We start from the raw sequence: 21,071 nt of genomic DNA on the forward strand, positions 1-21,071 counted from the left end.
CCCTCTGGAGAAGTTTTGCTGTACCTTTAACACCATGTGCTCAGATAGGGACATAGAGAATTTTCGGGGTGGGTGTGTGACATATTTACCTGACACAAACCTGCAACACTATTTCTCCGTACGTAATTGCTCTTTAAATCAATGGGACTACTTTACCTTCAGCTAGTATGTAGTGTTTTCAGCATTGGTGGCTAAATAGTGAAGTTTGGTAGATTGCTCTCTGTAGATACAGATGTGGTAGAACAGATAGATCTGAAGTGCAGCATTACTGTAACTTATGATTGTCTGGTTCATTTATTTATTTCCCCTCCCTCCCTAGATTTAGTAGCTATTCCTGATTTCCAGGCAGGCGCTATGGAAAACTGGGGTTTAATCACCTTTAGAGAGACAACACTCCTTTATGATGATAAAACGTCTTCAGCAATGGATAAAAAGCTGGTAACTGCTGTGATCGCTCATGAGCTGGCTCATCAGGTACTGGATTGAAATGCTGTATTTTAACAGCGCAGTCTTCTCTCACTCTGACACTCCCCCTTCCCTGTTATACTTGCCTAGGATCTGCACTGCACCGGGTATAGAGCTTGTGGGTATTTTACTCTTGGTGTAACAGGAAACTGAAAGTTACTAGACTTCTGGGTCACAATCTCTTTTCTAGCTTGTTCCTGGGGAAGCACAACTAAGTGTTGCCCTACACATCGGGCTTGTGGCAAAACCACAATGTAGCCCTTCATAAAGTATCTTTTCTTGTTTGGGTTATACATTTATTATGATCTTGAAACTTGACTGACCTTTCTCACATCTTGCACAATTAAAACTGTTGCGTTTTTTGGTCTCCGTTTCCTCCCCCCCCCCCCCCCCCGCAGTGGTTTGGTAATCTAGTAACTATGGAATGGTGGAATGATCTTTGGCTGAATGAAGGATTTGCCACTTTTATGGAATACTTTGCCATGGAAAAAACTTTCCCAGGGCTGCAGACTGTGAGTACTTCTTCTAAATCTGAAGTTTTGTCCTATCAATTAGGTTTCTTTTCATTCTGACATAAAAAAATTTGTTTACCTCCTTTTTCATGAAGTTTAGGTGATGAAAATCTAACTTAAATTGTGCTCTAAATAGTTCCAAGGACACTCACTGATAACATAACAAATAATGTGGAATCCTTAATCGCTGTTTAAATAAAATTGTGCGTGGGCCAAATTTTCAAAAGTGGCCTACAGGTTTGCACATTCACTCCTTTACATGCAACCTCCTTTGAAACAGATAAATTGATGTTTTCTTCATGGGCACAAAATAATGGGCAAAACTTCTTTGCCTTGTTTAATCACTGATCTAGTGTTAACGCTGAATCTCACTTTGCACGAGTGTGTATTTTAATGTACTGTGCAATTTACATGTTGCATGCTTCTACATCTCATTTAGAATCTTGTGGTTGTAACTTTTCAGTCAAACAAGCTGCTTTTTAAAAAAAAAAAAAGCAAAATTGCTGCTTTGAAGCCCAAAATTTCACCACTTGGTGGTGCCAAAAATGTTTTATCAAACTTCCCCTGCATGCACACTTAAAGAAAATAGTATCTAAATCTTCACATAAAATATATGTTGGCTCCAGAGCAACTTGACTATTTTATTCATTGATTTTTTTTTTTCTGATCAAGAGTGCTCTAAGGACTCAATCCTGCACTAGTACCCACATTAGCAGACCTCTGCACCCAGACAGAGCCCCATTGAAATAAAAAAAAAAAAGGCAAAATATCAGCTATCACACTGTAGTAGGTCAGACTTAAGTGTAGGAGGTACCGGTACTCTGCTAATATTCAGTACGTTTATTTAAAGTTGCTGCATGTAAATCTAGAATGTAATAAAGATTCAAGGTTCTGGAGTTAAGATCGGGTTTAATGTTCAGTGTGCGTATTGCTAACAAGTCATTCTATAATCCAGTGACTTCACTGCAATTTTTTAGACTTTAATTGTTGTGGAATTACTTCATTTATTTGGGGAAGGATTATATAAATCCTTGCCAGCCCAAATCAACCTATGTTAGACAATGTATTAGCTAAAACACTTCAGTATTTCTGAAGATATTCATACCTATGGCAGGTGATTATGGTTAGATTATTATACATCATCATACTGTGGGTGTGCAGGCTGCTTTACAGATGCAAATAGTAGACACTGGTTCCTGTACCAACAAATTTACGGTATATGACCCTGACTTTAATATGTATATGCCTTGATTCTGTGTCTAGCAGCATAATCAAGTTACAAATTATGCCAATTACAGAGTCTACAAAATCCTACTGTTTGAGAGAAATCCTACCTCGATTGGATTTTAACTATAGCTGAATCACTGCTGTGAAGAGAGGCAGGTTGCTGTGGAGAGACTGGGTCTTTGGACTCTTTATTCTTGTAGGCAATGGAGTTGTGCATGGTAGCTCTCTTCATGGCAATGCAGATAAAGGTTTACAGAATGTGTCCATTAGTAAGCTTCTGCTGCTAGAGCTTGGGAGGAAGAGAGCTGATGGTTCCACAGTGAGCTAACAATGATAATCTTAGAGGAGATGGACTGGTTTCCGGTCTCCAATGTGAGAAGAAAAGAGAGAGAGTTTGAGCCTCAAAACAGAGAGGGTCAGAAGACTCGGCTACCGTGCCAAGTAAATAGGACAGCAGGGAGAAGGAAAGCTTAACTTATCTAGTCCAGGCTCTGAGTTCCAGTTCTGAATTACGGAGAATTTGGCATGATCCTTTATTGTTCTAACTTCTCACGTGGGCATAAACTCCTATTCCTCTTCTAGGATGAAGAATTCCTGAAACTACGATTCAAGACTATGATGAAAGACTCCTTAAATGCCTCACGTCCAATCTCCTCTGCTGTCCAGTCTTCAGAGCAGATTGAAGAAATGTTTGATGCGCTTTCCTATATCAAGGTAACCTCAGAAGAGGCTAACAAATCACTCTGTCTTTTGTGTGTTGTATACTTTTTTTCCAAAATATTCTTCTTTTGGGAAATAACACATTTAAGTCAGGAACTTTTTCTTTAATTATCCTTGTGACTAAAATGCAAGTTAGGCTGCTCACAAAGTGCCAGTTTCTTTACTTGGCCTCCATTATTTTTATCTCTGTACATTTCATGAGGGATTTTCTGTGGTTTTAATACTGATTAAATTATTTTCCTATGAGTAGGCATTTGATCCCATTCAGTATACAAACATACATGCCCAGCATCATGTTACACCAGGGTAGCTGGTTCCGTGCCTCTCCTTTCGCACCCCAGCCTCCATGACTTTACCCGTCAACCCCCACCCTCCAGGGACTTAGGTGGGGCAGTGGGGGCATGGAGTCCCCTTGCACTCTGGTGATCTCCAGATCCTGGAATTACTCCTTGAGGGCAATCGTAGGTGGATTAAAATTAGGGCAGCCCTGAGACTGTTGTAAATTGTGTCAGGGACTGGACCTAGGATCAGGATTGGACCCAGCATTAGTAAGATGTAAAAGTGTCAAAATCACCCTTTCCCCCTCACATTTCAATTGTATGTTGAGCAGAACTCAGCTGCACCCAATAATCTGTCTGTTTTTCCATAGGAAAAGATTTCATGAACATCTCTATTGCTTGTGTCCCTCACCTTCCTCCTCCATAGTTTCTGTAAACACTTCCAGTTTACTACAACACAAAAATAAACCCAAATATTGACACCATCACATCTTAAACACATATTTAGATTTGCTAAACCTGTTTTATTCTTTCAGCTTATGTGGTGTATTCCACATTAATTTGAAAGCAAGACATTTTTTTTCCTTGTTAACTTTTGACTTTGACCTTTTCATCATCTTTGTGCTTTTTGGGGGGTGGTGAAGGGGGAAACTAGTATCTAAAGAAAGACTTTTTTGTTTTTGTTTTTTTCTTTTAAAATAGATACAGAGCTTAAAATCTAACACTTATCATCCCAACACCCTGGGGACATCTTAGATGCCAATTGGAGCATTACAATTGAAGCAGCTTGCCATAAAGAAGCCTCTGCATTTCCATTGGTGCCCCTCTCTCTCACAAGTGGAAGCACAAGAGCATGTCACTTTCAAGCTGCCTTGCTTATGAGGCTCTGATAGGTATCTGTCCCTAAGATGTCTGATGACAGGAGCTTTGCACTGCCAAAAAGCACCTGAATGTTGTCTTGGGGCTCCAGATGATTATTGTACACACCTTAATAAAGAGATTATTTTTAAGGGGCTACTGGGGAATCAATAGGAAATAGAACTGCAGTTGATCCAGTCTTTCACACAGAATCCAATCTTTCACTCAGAATATCTTCAGAGAGACTAATGTGGTTTTAAGAGTGGTTTATTTCACATTTAAATCCTACGGTTTAATGGCCTGATCTAAAACCTATTCATGGAGTTCATGAAAAGACTCCTAATGACTTTAGGGCCTGATCCAGAGTCCACTAAATATTGAATATGAAATATTCAGTATTGTACTGAATAACTTTGATTTATTCTTGCCCTGGTAAGTGTAGTTCTTCAAGTAGATACAGATGTGTATTCTAAGTAGGTGAGTGCACGCCAGAGATCTAGCAGTATCCATAGAGGGATGGCGCTTGTGCCTCATGACTCTAGCCCCCTCCCCTGGCTATATAAGGCTGCATCACCCAAACCTCCTTCAGTTCCTTCTTACCATCTGTCAGCTGGAGTTGGAGCTCTGGGCAATGGTGTTTGTTTACAAACTTTTGACTTTTGGCTTGTGGTTTGGTGTTTGTTTGTTTGTTTGTTTTTCCCCTTAGCCTAGTTGTTGTACATAGTTGATAATTAGTAATAAGTAGCTAGTGTAGTGTTTTTTGTTTAGTGGTAGTGCTCCCTGGTGATGCCCTCACTGGGTTCAAGCATTGCCCTTTGTGTGGAGGGGCAATTGCCCGATAGCGACCCCCACATGTGGTTCTTGCTTTTTCTGGGCAAAGCCCATCTAAAGGAGTGCTGCTCCTTCTTAAAAGAGCAGCAGATGGACTCAGGTGGCATGGGACCTTTTATTTGAAGCAGCCATGAGGCTGAGCTGAGCCATGAGGGCTCACCCAGTACCGAGGCCTTCCTCGGGCCACAGATTGTCCTCTGGCTCAGAGAGAAAGTCTGCTACCTATTCTGGGACTGGGTTGTTGCTGAAGAGGCGCAGGAGTCGTTCTCCATCGTCAGCACCAATTAAGAGGTCCCATGAAGCTGATCAGGGACACTCCAGGTCCTGAGGTGACTTTTTTGTCTCCCCTAAGAGGAGCACGGACTGGCTCAGTGCTGGCTCCAGCATGCCTGATGGTGCAGGTGCTTCTGACTCTCCCTTGATACAGGATGGGAGGGCAGACATACCATACTGTCAACTCTGGTTCTGGCCTCTGGGTGTCCATTGAGTTTGGTACCAACGGTTCAAGAGTTGTCTGCGCACCAGACTGTGGCGGACCTCCTCAGCATGTGGGTCCCTGGAGACACCCCCTCTGGGGCTGCTGGGGACACTGTACTGGAGGCAGTGCAAGACCCTTCAGTACTGGGCCCTTCCTTGGTATCAGCATAGTTGACCCACACCAGAACCGACTACCAGTGGCACCGACCCTTGTGCAGCCAGTGGTGCAGTCTACTTAGCTGGGCTATGAACGAATCTGATCGTCTCCTGGCTCCATCCAAAACTGGCACCCCCATGTTGCCAGGGTTCCGGGACTCTGATGACTCAGAGTATGGCTCTTCCTTTTCCTGTTTGACTTTGCCAGAGAGACTATGGAGGCCACCGGGGGAACCTCTATGGATACCAGTGTTGAAATGTACCTCGAGGGCAGGGTGTAGGCCCCTGGCCGGGTGCCTACTGGCCATCAAAGCCCTACCTATACCAGTGAGCAAATAAAGTCAAATCTAAAGCACAAATGCATGCATGCAAAGAAGTGAAGATTGCCAGTGTTTATAAAGCTTTGTAGTAAATGACTTCTGCAGTTCAGATAGCTAAAGCCTTTAAATTCTCTGAGGATGTCTTCCTTAAGTTTTGCATGTATATTTTAGAATTTGTTAAGAGCAGCACTTGTGATGTCTCACAAATGTTAAGTAGCTGGAGTTCCCCAGAGGTCTTTGTTTTCTTTCTTTTTTCTCCAGTGTATGTTTTTTGTTTATACTAACAGTGTGATGTACATAATTAAACTATTCAAGGTCAGTGTCACTTTAGCTGCAATCTGTCTATCCTTGGGCCATTTATTGACTGGGTTTTGCTGTGATGTAGGAATGTTTCCATGAAGGATCCTAGTTTACAACTGAGGGTAGGTCTACACTGGCCCAGTTACAGCGTCACTCAGAGTGCTGAAGGTAAACCGCTGTTGTGTGTTCCCACTGTCAGCTGCCTGAGCAATAGCATGTTCACACTTGCGGCACTGGCAGCGGTATTTGGAGCAGTGCACTCTGGGTAGCTATCCCACAGTGCATCTTCCTCTTCTGCCGCTAAGAGTTGTGGGAAGGCAGAGGGGGTCGTGGGACACCCAGGGTCCTGTCCCCTCAATGCCCCATGATTCATTGCTTCGCATCCCAGCAATCTCTGTGCTTCCATCTGCATTTGACACCATCTTTCAATGGTTTGTGTACTGCGCGCTCTGTTCTGCCTCTTTGGGCAGCAGGAATGGATCCAGCACTGTTGACCAATATGTTGCTCGCTCTGACTAACACGTCACGGGTGGCAGTGGAGTTCCTCCTTAAACTACAAAGGCAAGAGCAGTTTGACATTGTGTAGTTGCTACGACATGGGATTGCTTGTGGCATTCATGGAGGTGCTGACCACAGTGGAACTCCGCATTTGGGCTTGAGAAACAAGCACTGAGTGATGGGATCACATCATCATGCACGTCTGGGATGACGAGCAGTGGCTGCAGAACTTTTGGATGAGGAAAGACACATTCCTGGGACTGTGTGTGATGAGCTCACCCCAGCCTTGCGGCACAAGGACATGAGAATGAGAGCTGCCCTGCCGTGGGAGAGGCATGTGGTGATTGCACTGTGGAAGCTGGCTACTTCAGACTGCTACCGATTGGTCGCTAACCAGTTCAGAGTGGGAAAGTCAACTGTTGGACTCATGTTGACGGAAGTGTGCTGGGTCATTTAATTGCATCCTGTTCCGAAAGACCGTGACTCTGGGCAACATGTGTGACATTGTGGATGGCTTTGCACAAATGGGCAAACTGTAGATGGGCGATAGCTGGCACGCACATTCCAATTCTGACACCAGACCACCTAGCTACCAAGTACATTAATTGCAAGGGGTATTTCTCAATGGTTCTCCGGGCGCTTGTGGATCACTGTGGGTGTTTCACTGACATTAACACAGGCTGGTCTGGAAAGATGCACACATCTTTTTGAACACTGGCCTGTTCAGGAAGCTGCAAGCAGGGACTTTCTTCCCAGACCAGAAGATGCCCATTGTGATCCCCTGAGACCTTGCCTACCCCTTAATGTCATGGCTTATGAAGCCATACATGGGGCACTTTGACAGCAGCAAGGAGCGTTTCAACTACAGGCTGAGCGAGTGCAGAATGACTGTGCTTTTTGCCATTTTAAAGGCCTGCTGGTGCTGCCTATATGGGAGGCTGGACCTGGCTGATGACAGTTTTCCTATGCTTATAGCTGTGTGTTGTACACTCCATAATATTTGTGAAGAGAAGGGTGAAAGCTTTGCTCAGGGCTGGACTGCTGAGGCTTAGCATCTGGAGACTGAATTTGAACAGCCAGAGACCAGGGCTATTAGAGGGGCACAGCACAGGGCCATAAGGATCAGGGATGCTTTGGGGTAGTAATCTGAAGCTGAAATCCACCAATATTTGTTGCTATGCTCAGGAGTGCAGTGCTTGTAATGCTAGGAGGTGATTGTGATTGGTGCTGAAGATGCACTATGAAGGTTTAAGAAAATTGCCTGTTGCTTTTCAGGGCTCTGTTTGCTTTCAATTCATGGAATAAAGAGTGCTTTAAAACCAAAACAATTCTTTTTATTAATAAACAACCGGAAGAGAGAGAGCCAAGCAAAAAGAACACATCAGCACTGAGGGGGATGGGGGAAGGAAGGGTTCCAGGAAGAGTTGGGGTCCTGGGACTGTTAAAGATTTGTGTATGTCCAGGTATCATATCCAACCTTCTCCTTTGGAGTACAGTGCAGTGAGTACTGTACTTCAGCAGGGCTACACTGCAGAGGGTTGGGTGTTGAGTGTAGTGGGTACTGGGAGTCTGCAGGGCTGGACTGTGATGGGGCAGGAGTGGAATGAAGCGGGTACAGACTGGAGCCAGGAGGTTGATAAGAGTGTGGTGGTGGTGTCTGGGCGGTGTGTGTGCATGAGAGAGCGTTTTGGGACAGCGGCTGCAGGGGAGGGCAGGCGTGGAGCTGCTCGGTTTGCAGTGCTAGTAGCGCCTGGAGCACGTCTGCTTGATGCTTCATAACATTTGAGAGTTGTTCCATGGCTTCGTTCTGGCGCGCCGCATTCTCCTTTGGGTCTCTTCCTGCTGTCCTGCCACTCCTACAATTCCTGTTTTTCGGCTGTGGCGTGCATCATAACCTCGCGCAGAAAGTCCTCCTTAGTACTTTGTGGCCGCTTTCTAATTCTGCGCAGCTGTTCAGCCGGCAATAACAAAGGGGGAGGCTGGGATCCCAAGGTCTCATCTGTGAAGCCAAAATGCAACATTTTACAGAAGCACTATTGTTTGCAACATGGAAACCACTGATTCAGTGATTTAAAATACAGCCACCATCACTAACACAAGGCACTATCGGGCTGACCCCACGCAAGCACACATGAGCCACAAGACTCCCAAAATGGTGAGTAACCACAGAGGTAGGGGAAGCTACTGTTCCAGGACCATACTGTACACTGGGCATGTGGCTCTTGGGGAGAGCCAGCAGTGTAGGGGGGCCCTTATAATCATTCCTGTCCCCACATTTTCCACAGGCTGTGTTCATTATGGAAGATATCTCGCTGCTGAGGGTGAGCAGGGAGTCAAGGGAGGGTCTTCTCCAAGACTGCAGCTTCCACCCTGGCCCTTATGCAGCTTGCCTGTGTGCAGCACCCCCTGCCCCCCCCCCCCCATGGGAAAGTTACCATTAATGGAGCAAGAAACAAAGCAGCTCTGCCAAAGAACCTGCGGCAGCGGATTTCCCAGTATCTCCATTAGATTATCATGGAGAGGTGAGGGAGATTCCCATGAAGTGAGGGAGTCAATCAACACCCTGTTAAACTGCTCAAACTAGGCATGTGGCGGTACACGCATCATACAGAGACAAGCCTGCTTTCTCCAACCCTCCTGCCCACAACAACTCGCTTCAGTGATTCCCAAAATCAAAGCCACTTACCAGAGGCCTCCTTTCCTGTTTGCGCTTCGCCAGGCTCCAACAGCTGTGACTGGCTAGCCTCCTCCAGGATAGAGACGAGGGCTTGGCTGCATGCATCTCTGACATCCGAGTCATCCTCTGCCTCTGGGTCCCCCTCCACATCCTCATCCAAGATTTCCTCCTCCTGGCTCTGTCTACTCTCGTCTGGCACGTGAGCCACCAAAGTATCCACAGGGGCCTCCGCAGTGGAGATGGAGTCGTCACCGAGTATCATGTCCACCTCTTTGTAGAACCAGCAGCTTGTGGGCACAGCACCGGAGCTGCGTTTTACCTTCTGCACCTTGTGGTAGGCGTTGTGCAGCTCCTTCTCTTTGACCCTGCACTACAGTGTGTCCCGATCATGGCCCCTTTCTGTCATGCATCATGAAATCTATCTGTAGGCATCATAATTCCTATGGCTGGAGCGCAGCTGGGACTGGATAGCCTCCTCTCCCCAAATGCTGATGCGGTCCTGCAGCTCGGCATTGCTCCAAGTGGGGTATCGCCTGGTGCATGGAGCAGGCATGGTTACCTGGAAAGATGCACTGAGACCACTGCACGTGTCACCAAGCAAACAGGAAGGGGACTTTCAAAATTCCCAAGGAATTTAAGGGGTGGGGCTCACGGTTGGTCACCTGAGGGCAGGGCAATAGAGGTCAAACTGATGACTAGAGAGGTGAGAATAGGCATTGTGGGACACCTCCCGGAGGCCAATTGAAGCTCTGTAATGGACCAGAGTGTCTACACTGGCACTGCGGCGCTGTAGCCCTGGTGCAGAAAGCTGTACACCTCTCATCGAGGTGGCTTTTTTACAGCAGTGCAACTGCGCAGTTTCTGCGCACTAAGTGGCTTGGCAGCATGTACACCTTGGGAATTACAATGCAGAAAGCTTCTTGGCTGCGCAGAAACTTGCCGGTGTAGACAAGGCACAAATGTTAAATAGCTCGAGTTCGCTGACGGTCTTTCAGTTTTCTTTATTCTTTCTCAAATGTATGTTTTGATACCAACAGTGTGACGTACATAAACTATTCAGGGTCAGTGTCACTTTAGCTGCAATCTGTCTATCCTTGGGCCATTTATTGACTGGGTTTTGATGTGATATAGGAATGTTTCCATGGAGGATCCTAGTGTTCAACTGAGTAAAACCCCAGGTCTGTCCACAGACATGAATTGCTCCATGACTTCACTGATGGAAACAGATCTAAAAATAATATTCAGCTCTATGCAGACTTAGCAGTTTGAAAGGCTTATTTTACACAATATTTTCATGTGCTTTTCAAGCTTTTAAACAGGCAGCATGTGTAAATATACTTGTTGGCATTTCTCGTCCCTGTTTTAACTTACTGACGTATCTCACTTTCTTTTGTGCTTGCTGTTTGGCTGTATCATTCTTGTGTAGTTGCTTACATATTAGTATTTAATACCAGCAAGGGCGGTGAGGTACAGCACTTAACAGTATTATTAATGAAATCTGACATCCACGGACAATGCATCCACTAGAACGCCATTTCTTTCACATGGTACTAATTAGAAAATCTTTCTTTCAAACTAAGTTAATGTCAGTGAAACTTGATTGGATTTTTTTTGTTTTTTGTCTTTTTTTTTTTTTTTTTTTTTAAATCTGTAAACCTTTTTCCTAAGCAACTTACACTTTCAAAATAATTGCATTCAGACTAAACTCCCTGGGACGGAATTTCAATTATTCTTTCCTAAATTATCTCCTAAAGCCAATGGTACTGACAGTCTTGTAATCTGTACATGCTTCTCCTGAATCGGGTTCTTAAACTTTTTTTCCTCTTACAGACTTTTTTTTGTTTTTTTTTTAGGGAGCTTCCCTTTTGTTGATGCTGAAAAAGTATATCAAACATGATAGTTTTCAAGCTGGGATTGAGAATTACTTGCATAATCACAGCTACAGATCCACCCGGAGCGATGATTTATGGGATAGCATGAATGAGGTAACCATCTTGGATATTCTTAGTTTTGGTTTTTGCATGACGGACTATAATGAGATGTGAAAATCAAAGACATTTTCTATTTCCTTATATTAGTGCTGCTAAATAAGATCATATATTGAAAAGACTTGGTTTATCAGTCACTCTGCTCATGGTCACTCATTCCAAAATTCTGTGCGGAGATGCACAAACATAAATGAGCAACGCTTGTGCCTAGAAGAGAGCCTGCCAAACTTGCTAGCCCTCCTCTCCCCCGTGTTATTTTAAAAAGAGTGCATAAGTGGAATGGGAAAGGTATTCAGAACCATAACTATCATAGTGCTAGTGTTAAGCTATAGTCCCTGAGCCTACAGACACTTAAGCATATGCATAATTTCACCCACACGAGTAGTCTCACTGATGTCAGTATGGACTAGACAGATGAATAAAATTACTCATGTGCTTAAACATCTGTAGAATTTGGGCCCTTGTACAGAAGAAAAGCTTGAATCTCTGTTCCTCCAATGATACTTACTGGGTTGGACTTTTAAAAATACTCATCAATGACCTAACTCTCTCCATTTATTTCAGTGGGAGCAGTTAGGCCAAAGCTGAGTACTTCTGAAAATCCCAACCATAAAATCTGGTTTCCTTTTGATCATAAACATCATTGTCTTTAGAGCAAAATGGAAAATCCATTTTTCTTCTAGCCTCCTACTATAGCCTCAAGAACTGAGGTAAAGGAGAAGAGGAGGTTCTTTTTAAAGCATTTAAAAGAAAAACTGAAAATAAACTTTTCAGTCACTTCCTGTGGGAGGAAAGAAATTATTTCCCTTGTTGGAGTCCTTCCTGCTTTTATTGGATTTAAGAGATGCTCTAGTGATAGAAGCCAGATAAGAACATAGATCAGTGTTAGCTTGCTGAAAATTTCAGATATTAATTTTTAAGAGCATTACTTACACTTCAGTGATTTCCTAGAACTGGGGAGGGGCTTCAATGGCACACAATTTACATCGGCTAGCATGGTGCCTAGACACTGTAGACCATCAAGATACTGTACAGACATGCAAGAAGACTTGATCCCTGCCCTATATGGCTTGCAATCTAAGCAGACAACACAGAAACAAAGGAGATGGGATGTAAGAAAGCAAGAAGATTGATGGTGGTAACGAGCATTGTTAGTTCCATGATATTTTCTTTGTTTAATTAAACAAGCACTTTGCTGGTGGACTAGGATTAGTAGGTCTCTTGGCTAAAGTGTATTTTGAGGAGAAGAAAGTGGAGAGTGGGCAGAGTGTGCCAGAGAAGGTTTTACAAGTGTAGGAAGGACACAGAGAGCATAAGGGGGAGTTTTGTCAACTAGGGTGGGGGTGGGAGGAAGAGAGGGTGAATGAAATGAGAGGGAGCTGGGAAATGCCCTTTTGGCATCAACCCCTAATCAATTAAAAAGTAAATAATTTAAGAACGAAGGATGAGCTTTCTCTAGAAATTTTAACAGAAGCTTTTTACAGAGAATTATTTCCCTTGGGTTAAAAACTCAATAGAATTGTTAATCCCTATTCAATTCTATAGGACTCTTCCATAAGTGTAGGATGTGCAGATCCTTGTAGGCCTAGACCAATAACTCGATTTTCAGATGGACAGTGAGGGCAGCTGAAGAAGAGAGAGCTGGACGGAATAGCAAGTAATATAGGTGATTTGAACAGTGATAAACTTCCTTTTTCCTTTAGAGCCTGGTCCTGCAAGTTGTTCCAGGTAGGCTGACCCCAGTGCATACACACAGCCCCCTCCTTCCCCTTAAAATTAATCCATAAATTACTTGCTCTGTTTTCCTCCGTCCACATCCTACTTTAGCCTGCTTGGCATTCTCGTGTTTCTCTTTATTTGGTTGTCGCTTGGATCTCTTCCATTCAAGAAGATAAAACACTTGTTCGCCTCAGTGACTGCTAACAAAATTGGCAAGCCAATACAGAATAATTCTGCACAGGGGCTTAACCTGCTACTTACATTAGCACTAGTTTCAAGATGGCTCTTGTGTGGTAAGCTGAGGATAGAATTTGACAAAGAAATGAAGAATACCCATTATCTTCCTGTTGAAAGTGAATGTCTTTGTGTTTTACAGATCACAAATGGAACACTAGATGTAAAAAAACTGATGAAAACCTGGATTCTGCAGAAAGGATTTCCCTTAGTAACTGTTAAAAGAAAAGGAAAGAGTCTCTATGTCCAGCAGGAGAGATTCTTGCGCAGTGTGGAATCAGAAAATTGGACGTCAGATGCAAGGTTATTCTCCCCCAGCACTCAGAAAATATTTACCTTTTACTTTCATGCAATTTAACTGTCTTCAAAGTGCATGTTCCTTGCACTTTGACACACTCTTCTCTAAAGAGCAGGTAGTTATAAATGAAGTGAGAGACAGCAGTTCACCTGTCTGCTTCCAGGTCAGCAATTGAAATAGACCTTACATTGCTTTTTCTCGGAACAGAGTTCATCATAACTTAAATTTTATGAATTCATTTTTCTGATGGTTTTTAATTGGCTTGTCCTGTTGTGCACTGGAGTTAATCATACAACTGTCAGGATTATGTTTGGATTCATTTTCCTATTTAAAGTGAAAAAAAATTTCAAGTAGTTGCAGTGTTTAATCTTCAGGCTCAAGTAGTTGGGGTATATAAAGGATGGGTATATGAGGATGAGATAGAAGGTAGATGAGAGGAGTTAGCAAATGAAGTAGCATTTCTCTGCAGAGAAATGCTGGTGGTGTCTAAAGGACCAGGAAACTTTTTCTTCTTGAACCTGCACATTTTCCTACCAGGCCAAATCTGCAAGGTGAGTGCTGATAGAGGACAGTATAGACTGTGGATAAGGAAGCTCTTCCCCTTACAAAAGTTAAGACTGACCATAAATTAGCATTTGTGTGTGTCAGTTAATAGCTAAAGATTCCTTGTTTAGAAATAATATTCATAGTAGTAGAGGAATACATGGCAATAAACATCCTTTTTTTTTTTTTGTTATGGGTGGTTAGATACTGGTGCAAATATGAAGCAACTGATAACCTCAAAAATCTATTTGTCAAATGTACTCCATTACCAGGCACCTTATCCTTGTTGTTTAACAAGACAAGAACATTCTCAAACTGCAGACCCTGGTTTTCTCTACCACAGTTGCGATTTAATGGGGAGTTGAGGGCACGTCACATCACGCAAAATTAGGCCCTAAAAAACCACTTGCCTTTATGAGGATTGGAAGGTTGGTTTTGTACATCTGTCTTCCTGGGTTTTCCATGGATGTCCCTTTGGAGTTGCACTTAGGTGAATAGCTCTTGAAGGATGACTTTTCAGATGAATAATTTATAGTGATTTGTGTGGAAATTGGTGTACAACCCTTTTCCCCTCCCCTCAGTGGGTTTGCCCTAGATAAAATTACACGATTGATTACGCTGTTAAACAATAATAGAATACCATTTATTTAAATATTTGTGGATGTTTTCTACATTTTCAAATATATTGATTTCAGTTACAACATAGAATACAATGTGTACAGTGCTCACTTTATATTTTTTATTACAAATATTTTCACTGTAAAAACAAAATAAATACTATTTTTCAATTCCCCCATTACAAGTACTGTAGTGAAATCTCTTTATCATGAAAGTTGAACTTAAAAATGTAGAATTATGTACAAAAATAAACTGCATTCAAAAACAAAACAATGTAAAACTTTAGAGCCTACAAGTCCACTCAGTCCTACTTCTTGTTCAGCCAATCGCTCAAACAAGTTTGTTTACATTTGCAGGAGATAATGCTGCCCACTTCTTGTTCACAATGTCACCTGAAAGTGCGAACAGGTGTTCTCATGGCACTGTTGTAGGCAGCGTCGCAAGATATTTACATGCCAGATGTGCTAAAGAGTCATATGTTCCTTCATGCTTCAATCACCATTCCAGAGGACATGTGTCCATGCTGATGATGGGTTCTTCTTGATAACGATCTAAAGCAGTGAGGACTGACACATGTTCATTTTCATCATCTAAGTCAGATGCCACCAGCAGAAGATTGATTTTTCTTTTTTTGGTGCTTCGGGTTCTGTAGTTTCCGCATTGGAGTGTTGCTCTTTTAAGACTTCTGAAAGCATGCTCCACACCTCATCCCTCTCAGATTTTGGAAGGCACTTCAGATTCTTAAACCTTGGGTTGAGTGCTGTAGCTATTTTTAGAAATCTCACATTGGTACCTTCTTTGTGTTTTGTCAAATCTGCAGTGAAAGTGTTCCTAAAACGAAAACATGCTGGGTCATCATTCAAGACTTCTATAACATGAAATATATAGCACAATGCGGGTAAAACAGAGCTGTAGACATACAGTTCTCTCCCAAGGAGTTCAGTCACAAATTTAATTAATGCATTTTTTTTTTAACAAGCGGTATCAGCATGGAAGCATGTCCTTTGGAATGGTGGCCAAAGCATGAAGGGGCATACGAATGTTTAGCATATCTGGCACGTAAACACCTGACAATGCCGGCTACAAAAGTCCCATGAGAACATCTGTTCTCACTTTCAGATGACATTGTAAACAAGAAGTGGGCAGCATTATCTCCCATAAATGTAAACAAACTTGTTTGTCTGAGCAATTGGCTGGACAAGAAGTAGGACTCAGAGGACTTGTAGACTGAAGTTTTACAGTGTCTTGTTTTTGAGTGCAGTTATGTAACAAAACAAAAAAATCTAGATTTGTAAATTGCGCTTTCATGATAAAGAGATTGCACTCGGTACTTGTATGAGGCGAATTGAAATTTTTTTTTATAGTGCAAATAAATATAAAGTGAGCAGTGTACACTCTGTATTTGTTGTAATTGAAATCAATTATATATGAAAATTTTGAAAACATCAAAAAATTAACAAACTTCACTTGGTATTCTATTTAACAATGTGATTAAAACTGCGATTAACTCAAAAAAATAATAATCGCGAGTTAACTGCGATTTAATCAACAGCCCTAATTGGAAGATGAGGATATTATTTACTCTTCTACTATGGGATTATCTTGAATTTTTGGCTTGTGTAACTGCTTGTGCTATTTGTTAGAGGGATTTGGGACATGACCAGTGTCCTTTTACTTTTTACATAAATCCCATACAAAACTGTAAAACTTCAGAGAGGAAGGTTGTCTTGTGGGTAAAACGCTGGACTGGGACTGAAGTGCCTCAAGTTCAATTTGTGGCACTGCCACAGATTTCCTTTAATTTTTTTGGACAAGTGGCTTAATATTTCTGTGCCTCAGTTCTCCACGTGTAAGGTGAGGAACAGAGGAGATGTGATTAAAAATGGTTTGAGAATTACTCGGATACTGTAATGGTGGGGGGCATATAATAGATCTCTTAACATTATTTTGTTGAAATGCCATAATATGTTAAAGCAATTAAAAAAAAAAAAAAAAGCGAGACAAACAGCAAAACTGATTGTATTGGATGTGACCTATTACATAAAGCTAGACTACTGTATAAGTCTGAAAAAATATAATTTTTCTCTTACAGTTATCTGTGGCATATTCCTCTCTCCTACACAACTAGCAGTTGCAGCCCTTTCCTCTGTCCTTACGCATATTTACTGGACCAGAAGTCAGGTATGTGACTTGAAGCCTCTGTAGTTAGGATGTACAGTGAAAGCAGGTTACTTCAGTTTTGTGGATCAGCCTTCGTTTGCACACACCTGAGTAGGGTTTGAGGCCAAGGGCGTGGATGGTATAAAGTAATTGCAGAGGAGAATATAACTGGGAAGATACCATAGGGAACAGAGAACAGGGTAATTTTAATCACTTTTGTAGGCATGGTTGCTTTAGGCTGGCTTTATCACATAAGGATACGGTTAGGAACCAATGGTGCTGAGCATGTCTGGAGTACTTAGCATTCAGTGGCAGTGATGTCGGGAGTGTATTAATTCATCATGACAATACAGGGAGTAAACAGGACTTGGTCTTTTTGCAAGCTGACAGGTTGGGGAGAGGGGCCTTGAGGAAGTAGAGTGGGCTCTGAGCAGTGTGGACTTAAGGGAATCAGCCCTGGTAGATTGACACAGCCAACATGACTCTGAGGAGGTGTATTTCCCCCTCTGATATTATTATTTACTTTTGTTTTGTGGCATAAAATAATTACTTGGTTAGAACACTTTTTTTAATGTATGGCAGTCTAGAACTTGGAACCTTCCCATGTTCTCCCCACCTTTTCTTTGCTGCAGTGGCCATTTTGAGTGCCTAGGTGCTAATCTGTCAGAGGGCTGGATTAACTTTCTTTTTAATGATGAAAGTGATTGTTACTCAGTATTGTACTAAATACTTGGCCAGCATTGGTGTAAGAAGGGACATCAGTGGATCTTTGCTGATTTACTGTACGCCAGCTGAGAATTTGATCTTTTAAAATGCCATTAATCCTATTATCATACTGATCCCTCCCCCTATCCATTACACTCATTACATTTCATGATGACATACTGTGTAAAAATGTCTCCTCCATCTCTATTGCTTCAAATAAACCATACAAAATTGAAGTTGAATGCTTAATGCCGATCTTGAAACCTTTATAGCTATTTTGGTATAATGTGGTCATTTTCCATAAAATGACTGTTAAAAGTACAGTAATTTAAGCAGATAATGGTTTTTTTTTAAATTTAATTTTCACAATTTGATTTACAAAATCTCATTTAATTGTTTCTGCACCTCTGCTATTTGAGATGTTGGCTGAAAAGTAGTTTACAGCCCAATAATCTGTGGGAAAACCAAGGTGTTAACTTGTGTGCATGTTCTTCACATTGTCAGACCCATTAGTCAAGTAAGTAGTCAGCCTCAATGTTCATTGATAAACAAAGAATAGTTATTGCTTTTGAATGCCTTTTTTCATCATGCATGTCCCCAGGTCACTTCAGGAACTGGGGGGAGGGGAACCCCATATGTGAGATCTGTAGAATCTCCTCTAGTTTTGCACCGCTTGCCAGTCTGCCTGCATTCCATTCTCTCTGATAACAGCATATTACTATTATCTTGCAGCTGTCTTATTCCCCCACCGCCGGGTCTCCACGGCTAGCCTGACTTTACACCATGGAACTTTTTTTTTATGACCAGGGAGCTTCCAGCTCAGATACTATCTCTGCAATAGTATAGATGGGAAGAGATATTACCTCCTGAGTAAGCTGGGCCCAAACCATTTAGTACTCTGAACACTCAGCATTAGAAAATAGGTTTTTAAAATGTTCAGTATTAACAGCATAACTGTGTGGGTCTCTCTACCCTTCTCTCTCTCTCCCAACTAGCTACCATTGAACTTCAGGAGGAGGTGAAGTGGATAAAGTTCAATGTGGACATGAATGGGTACTATATAGTGCACTATGCTGAAGATGACTGGAATACTCTCATTAACCTGCTGAGGACAGATCCCTTTGCTCTGAGTACCAAAGACCGAGCTCACCTGATCAACAATATCTTCAGTCTTGTGGGGTAATTCTTGGTATTGGGAGGAAGTATAGCTTTTTAAATTTTAAGTTCATGCAAGACAAAGGATTATACTTAAGAACATTGTGGGGAAGAATGCTTTAAAGATACTTTTGTTCAGTATCCGCTATCATTGATGCTGAAGTTTCAATGATAAAACATCAGATGTTGATCTCCATTCATTTAATGCCGTCATTCATCCCTTTGTATTGTAAAGGACACCTGCTAGTTCTGTTGGCATGGAGGACGACATGTTCTTTAATAAGTCTGAGAGAAATGCCATGTGATTTTGTCCTATCAAAGGAAAAGTACCTGTTGTGCTCGAGAGAAGTAAACTAGTTGCTTCTGACACAATGAAAGAGAGCCATTAAAACATTTATGTACCCCTCTGTTGGCTCTGCAGTTGGAATGAGGCTGAGAACTCTGGGTGGCCTTTCTGTGACAGCTGCTTCCTTAACCAGTAATTTCACTTACTTTCAGTTACCACCGTGCCTCACCTTATTTTAATTCCGCCCCTTAATCAAAGGCATGATTGTTGCCATCATTGTTCTATTACAAGAACAGTAACACTTTATATATGTTTACTTCCATTTGCTTCCAGCTCATGAGAGAGCTCTTTTTTTAATTAGGAGTCTTGTACAAAGGTAGCTGCCATCCTTAAGATTTCATTTTAGCCAGAAAGTCTGTTTGAATCCATTTTAATTCCTTTTGTGTTCTTTGACCTTTTAGTATAGGAAAGGTGTCTCTGTTGAAGGCCTTTCATCTGCTTGATTACCTAGTGAAAGAGAACTACACTGCACCAATCAGTCAAGCTCTGTTCCAACTGAGTCTCATCTATGACCTCGTAGAAAAAAGAGGAATGCCGAATCTTGCAGCAAGAGTAGTGGTACGTCTTCCTCTTCTCCATATCAGTGTTTGAAATATTTTCCCATAACATTGATTCACAACTGCGTTCTCTGGTCAGACTCTGATGGACCAACATTCAGGAATCTCATTGGCTTGCCTTATATTTGTAAGGCTATTCTGTCAGTCTGCCCTGAGTAATAAAGGTTAATAATTACACTGAGGCAGGGACTGTTTTCTTGTTCTGTTTATGGTACCTAGCGCAGTGGGGGTCCTGGTCCATCATTGGGGCTCTTATGTGCTACTGCAATAGATATTCAATAATAAACTGTTTAAAATCCAGGTCCTCTTCTGCTATAGAAATGGGGAGAAAACACACGAGTTTGCTATTTCAAAAGTTCTTGAAGCTGACTAGTCCCAATCTGGATGAAACTGTCAGGTTACAGACATACTAGAGGCCTAACATTCAGATGCAGAGAGTCTGCTTAAATCTATTTACACCCACTAGCTATGTGTATGGTAGTCTAATTGGGAGTAGCTTAAACAGGGAGGAGTCAGAAATAGGGGGTGGTCTACACAATCTTACACCCTTAAATTAGTTCTTTATCTTGCTTGTGAATTCCTCTCTGAGCAATTTAATGTGTCTTGGTATTGCTCGCTGTCTTTCACCATCTAGGACAGAGTTGAAAAGCTACTTGGAAGCAAAATTGATCAACAGACTTGGACTGATAATGGGACCTTATCTGAACGAGAGTTCCGGTCTACTGTGCTAGCCTTTGCCTGCTCCCATCACTTGGGAAACTGTAGCACCACGGCCACCAAGCTGTTTAACGAATGGAAGGCTTCCAATGGCACAAAGAGGTAAAGCACAAACTAGTCTGAGCATATTCTGTTTATGTATCTGTCGCTTCTCCACCTTTGTTTTGAAGAAAGATCTTAATTAGTCTTGGCCACCGAAGTACAGAGACTATGCTTCATTCAGCAGTTTTTACAGCATTTCTTTTGAATATAGCGTGGCATAAAACAAGAGGAACTATATTTTAGAAATTAAAACTTTGTATCCACAGTGTTATTGAATGTGACTGCTATGCCTACTAGATAATTCTCACTTGAGTTTACAGCTTCAAAAATTCAGATGTTAGCATATTGTAGCTGTTCTTGCAAAGCTAACTTTTTCACCTTCCAGAATGTACTCTGCTGAGAGTCATTGTGGATTTTGTATCATAGCGTGTCTGAGCCTTTTGCATGATTAACTGTGATTCCATGTATTCTGTATCTCAGCCGTCCCCAGTTACCTAGAATCTGAGTGATGTCTCTCTGGAAATGAATTAATCTGGTCCTACAAAACTACTATTACTACCAAATTAAGTGCTCTGGCAAAAGACATCACTTGTGCTATTTGCCTAAAGCTTTTATGTGGTGGTTTCTTCCATACTGTTTCATGCAGGCCTGTTCTTGTTTTGTAACTTTT

At 42.0% G+C, this 21,071-nt stretch overlaps 1 protein-coding gene across 3 annotated transcripts in view; it reads left to right on the plus strand.

The window, feature by feature from the left end:
* LOC123372813 (leucyl and cystinyl aminopeptidase) overlaps nucleotides 1–21,071 on the plus strand; it is a 93,414-nt gene that overhangs the window by 62,850 nt on the left and 9,493 nt on the right. For all 3 annotated transcript variants that reach the window (XM_045021295.1, XM_045021296.1, XM_045021294.1), the window contains exons 6-14: nucleotides 320–474; nucleotides 864–977; nucleotides 2,787–2,918; nucleotides 11,173–11,304; nucleotides 13,403–13,563; nucleotides 16,812–16,900; nucleotides 18,580–18,763; nucleotides 19,487–19,643; nucleotides 20,277–20,461. In XM_045021295.1, the coding sequence (XP_044877230.1) occupies nucleotides 320–474; nucleotides 864–977; nucleotides 2,787–2,918; nucleotides 11,173–11,304; nucleotides 13,403–13,563; nucleotides 16,812–16,900; nucleotides 18,580–18,763; nucleotides 19,487–19,643; nucleotides 20,277–20,461 (1,309 nt within the window). The remainder of the gene's footprint in view (nucleotides 1–319; nucleotides 475–863; nucleotides 978–2,786; nucleotides 2,919–11,172; nucleotides 11,305–13,402; nucleotides 13,564–16,811; nucleotides 16,901–18,579; nucleotides 18,764–19,486; nucleotides 19,644–20,276; nucleotides 20,462–21,071) is intronic.

This window comes from Mauremys mutica, chromosome 6, assembly GCF_020497125.1.
Source record: "Mauremys mutica isolate MM-2020 ecotype Southern chromosome 6, ASM2049712v1, whole genome shotgun sequence".
In the NCBI taxonomy this organism is placed as follows: domain Eukaryota; kingdom Metazoa; phylum Chordata; order Testudines; family Geoemydidae; genus Mauremys; species Mauremys mutica.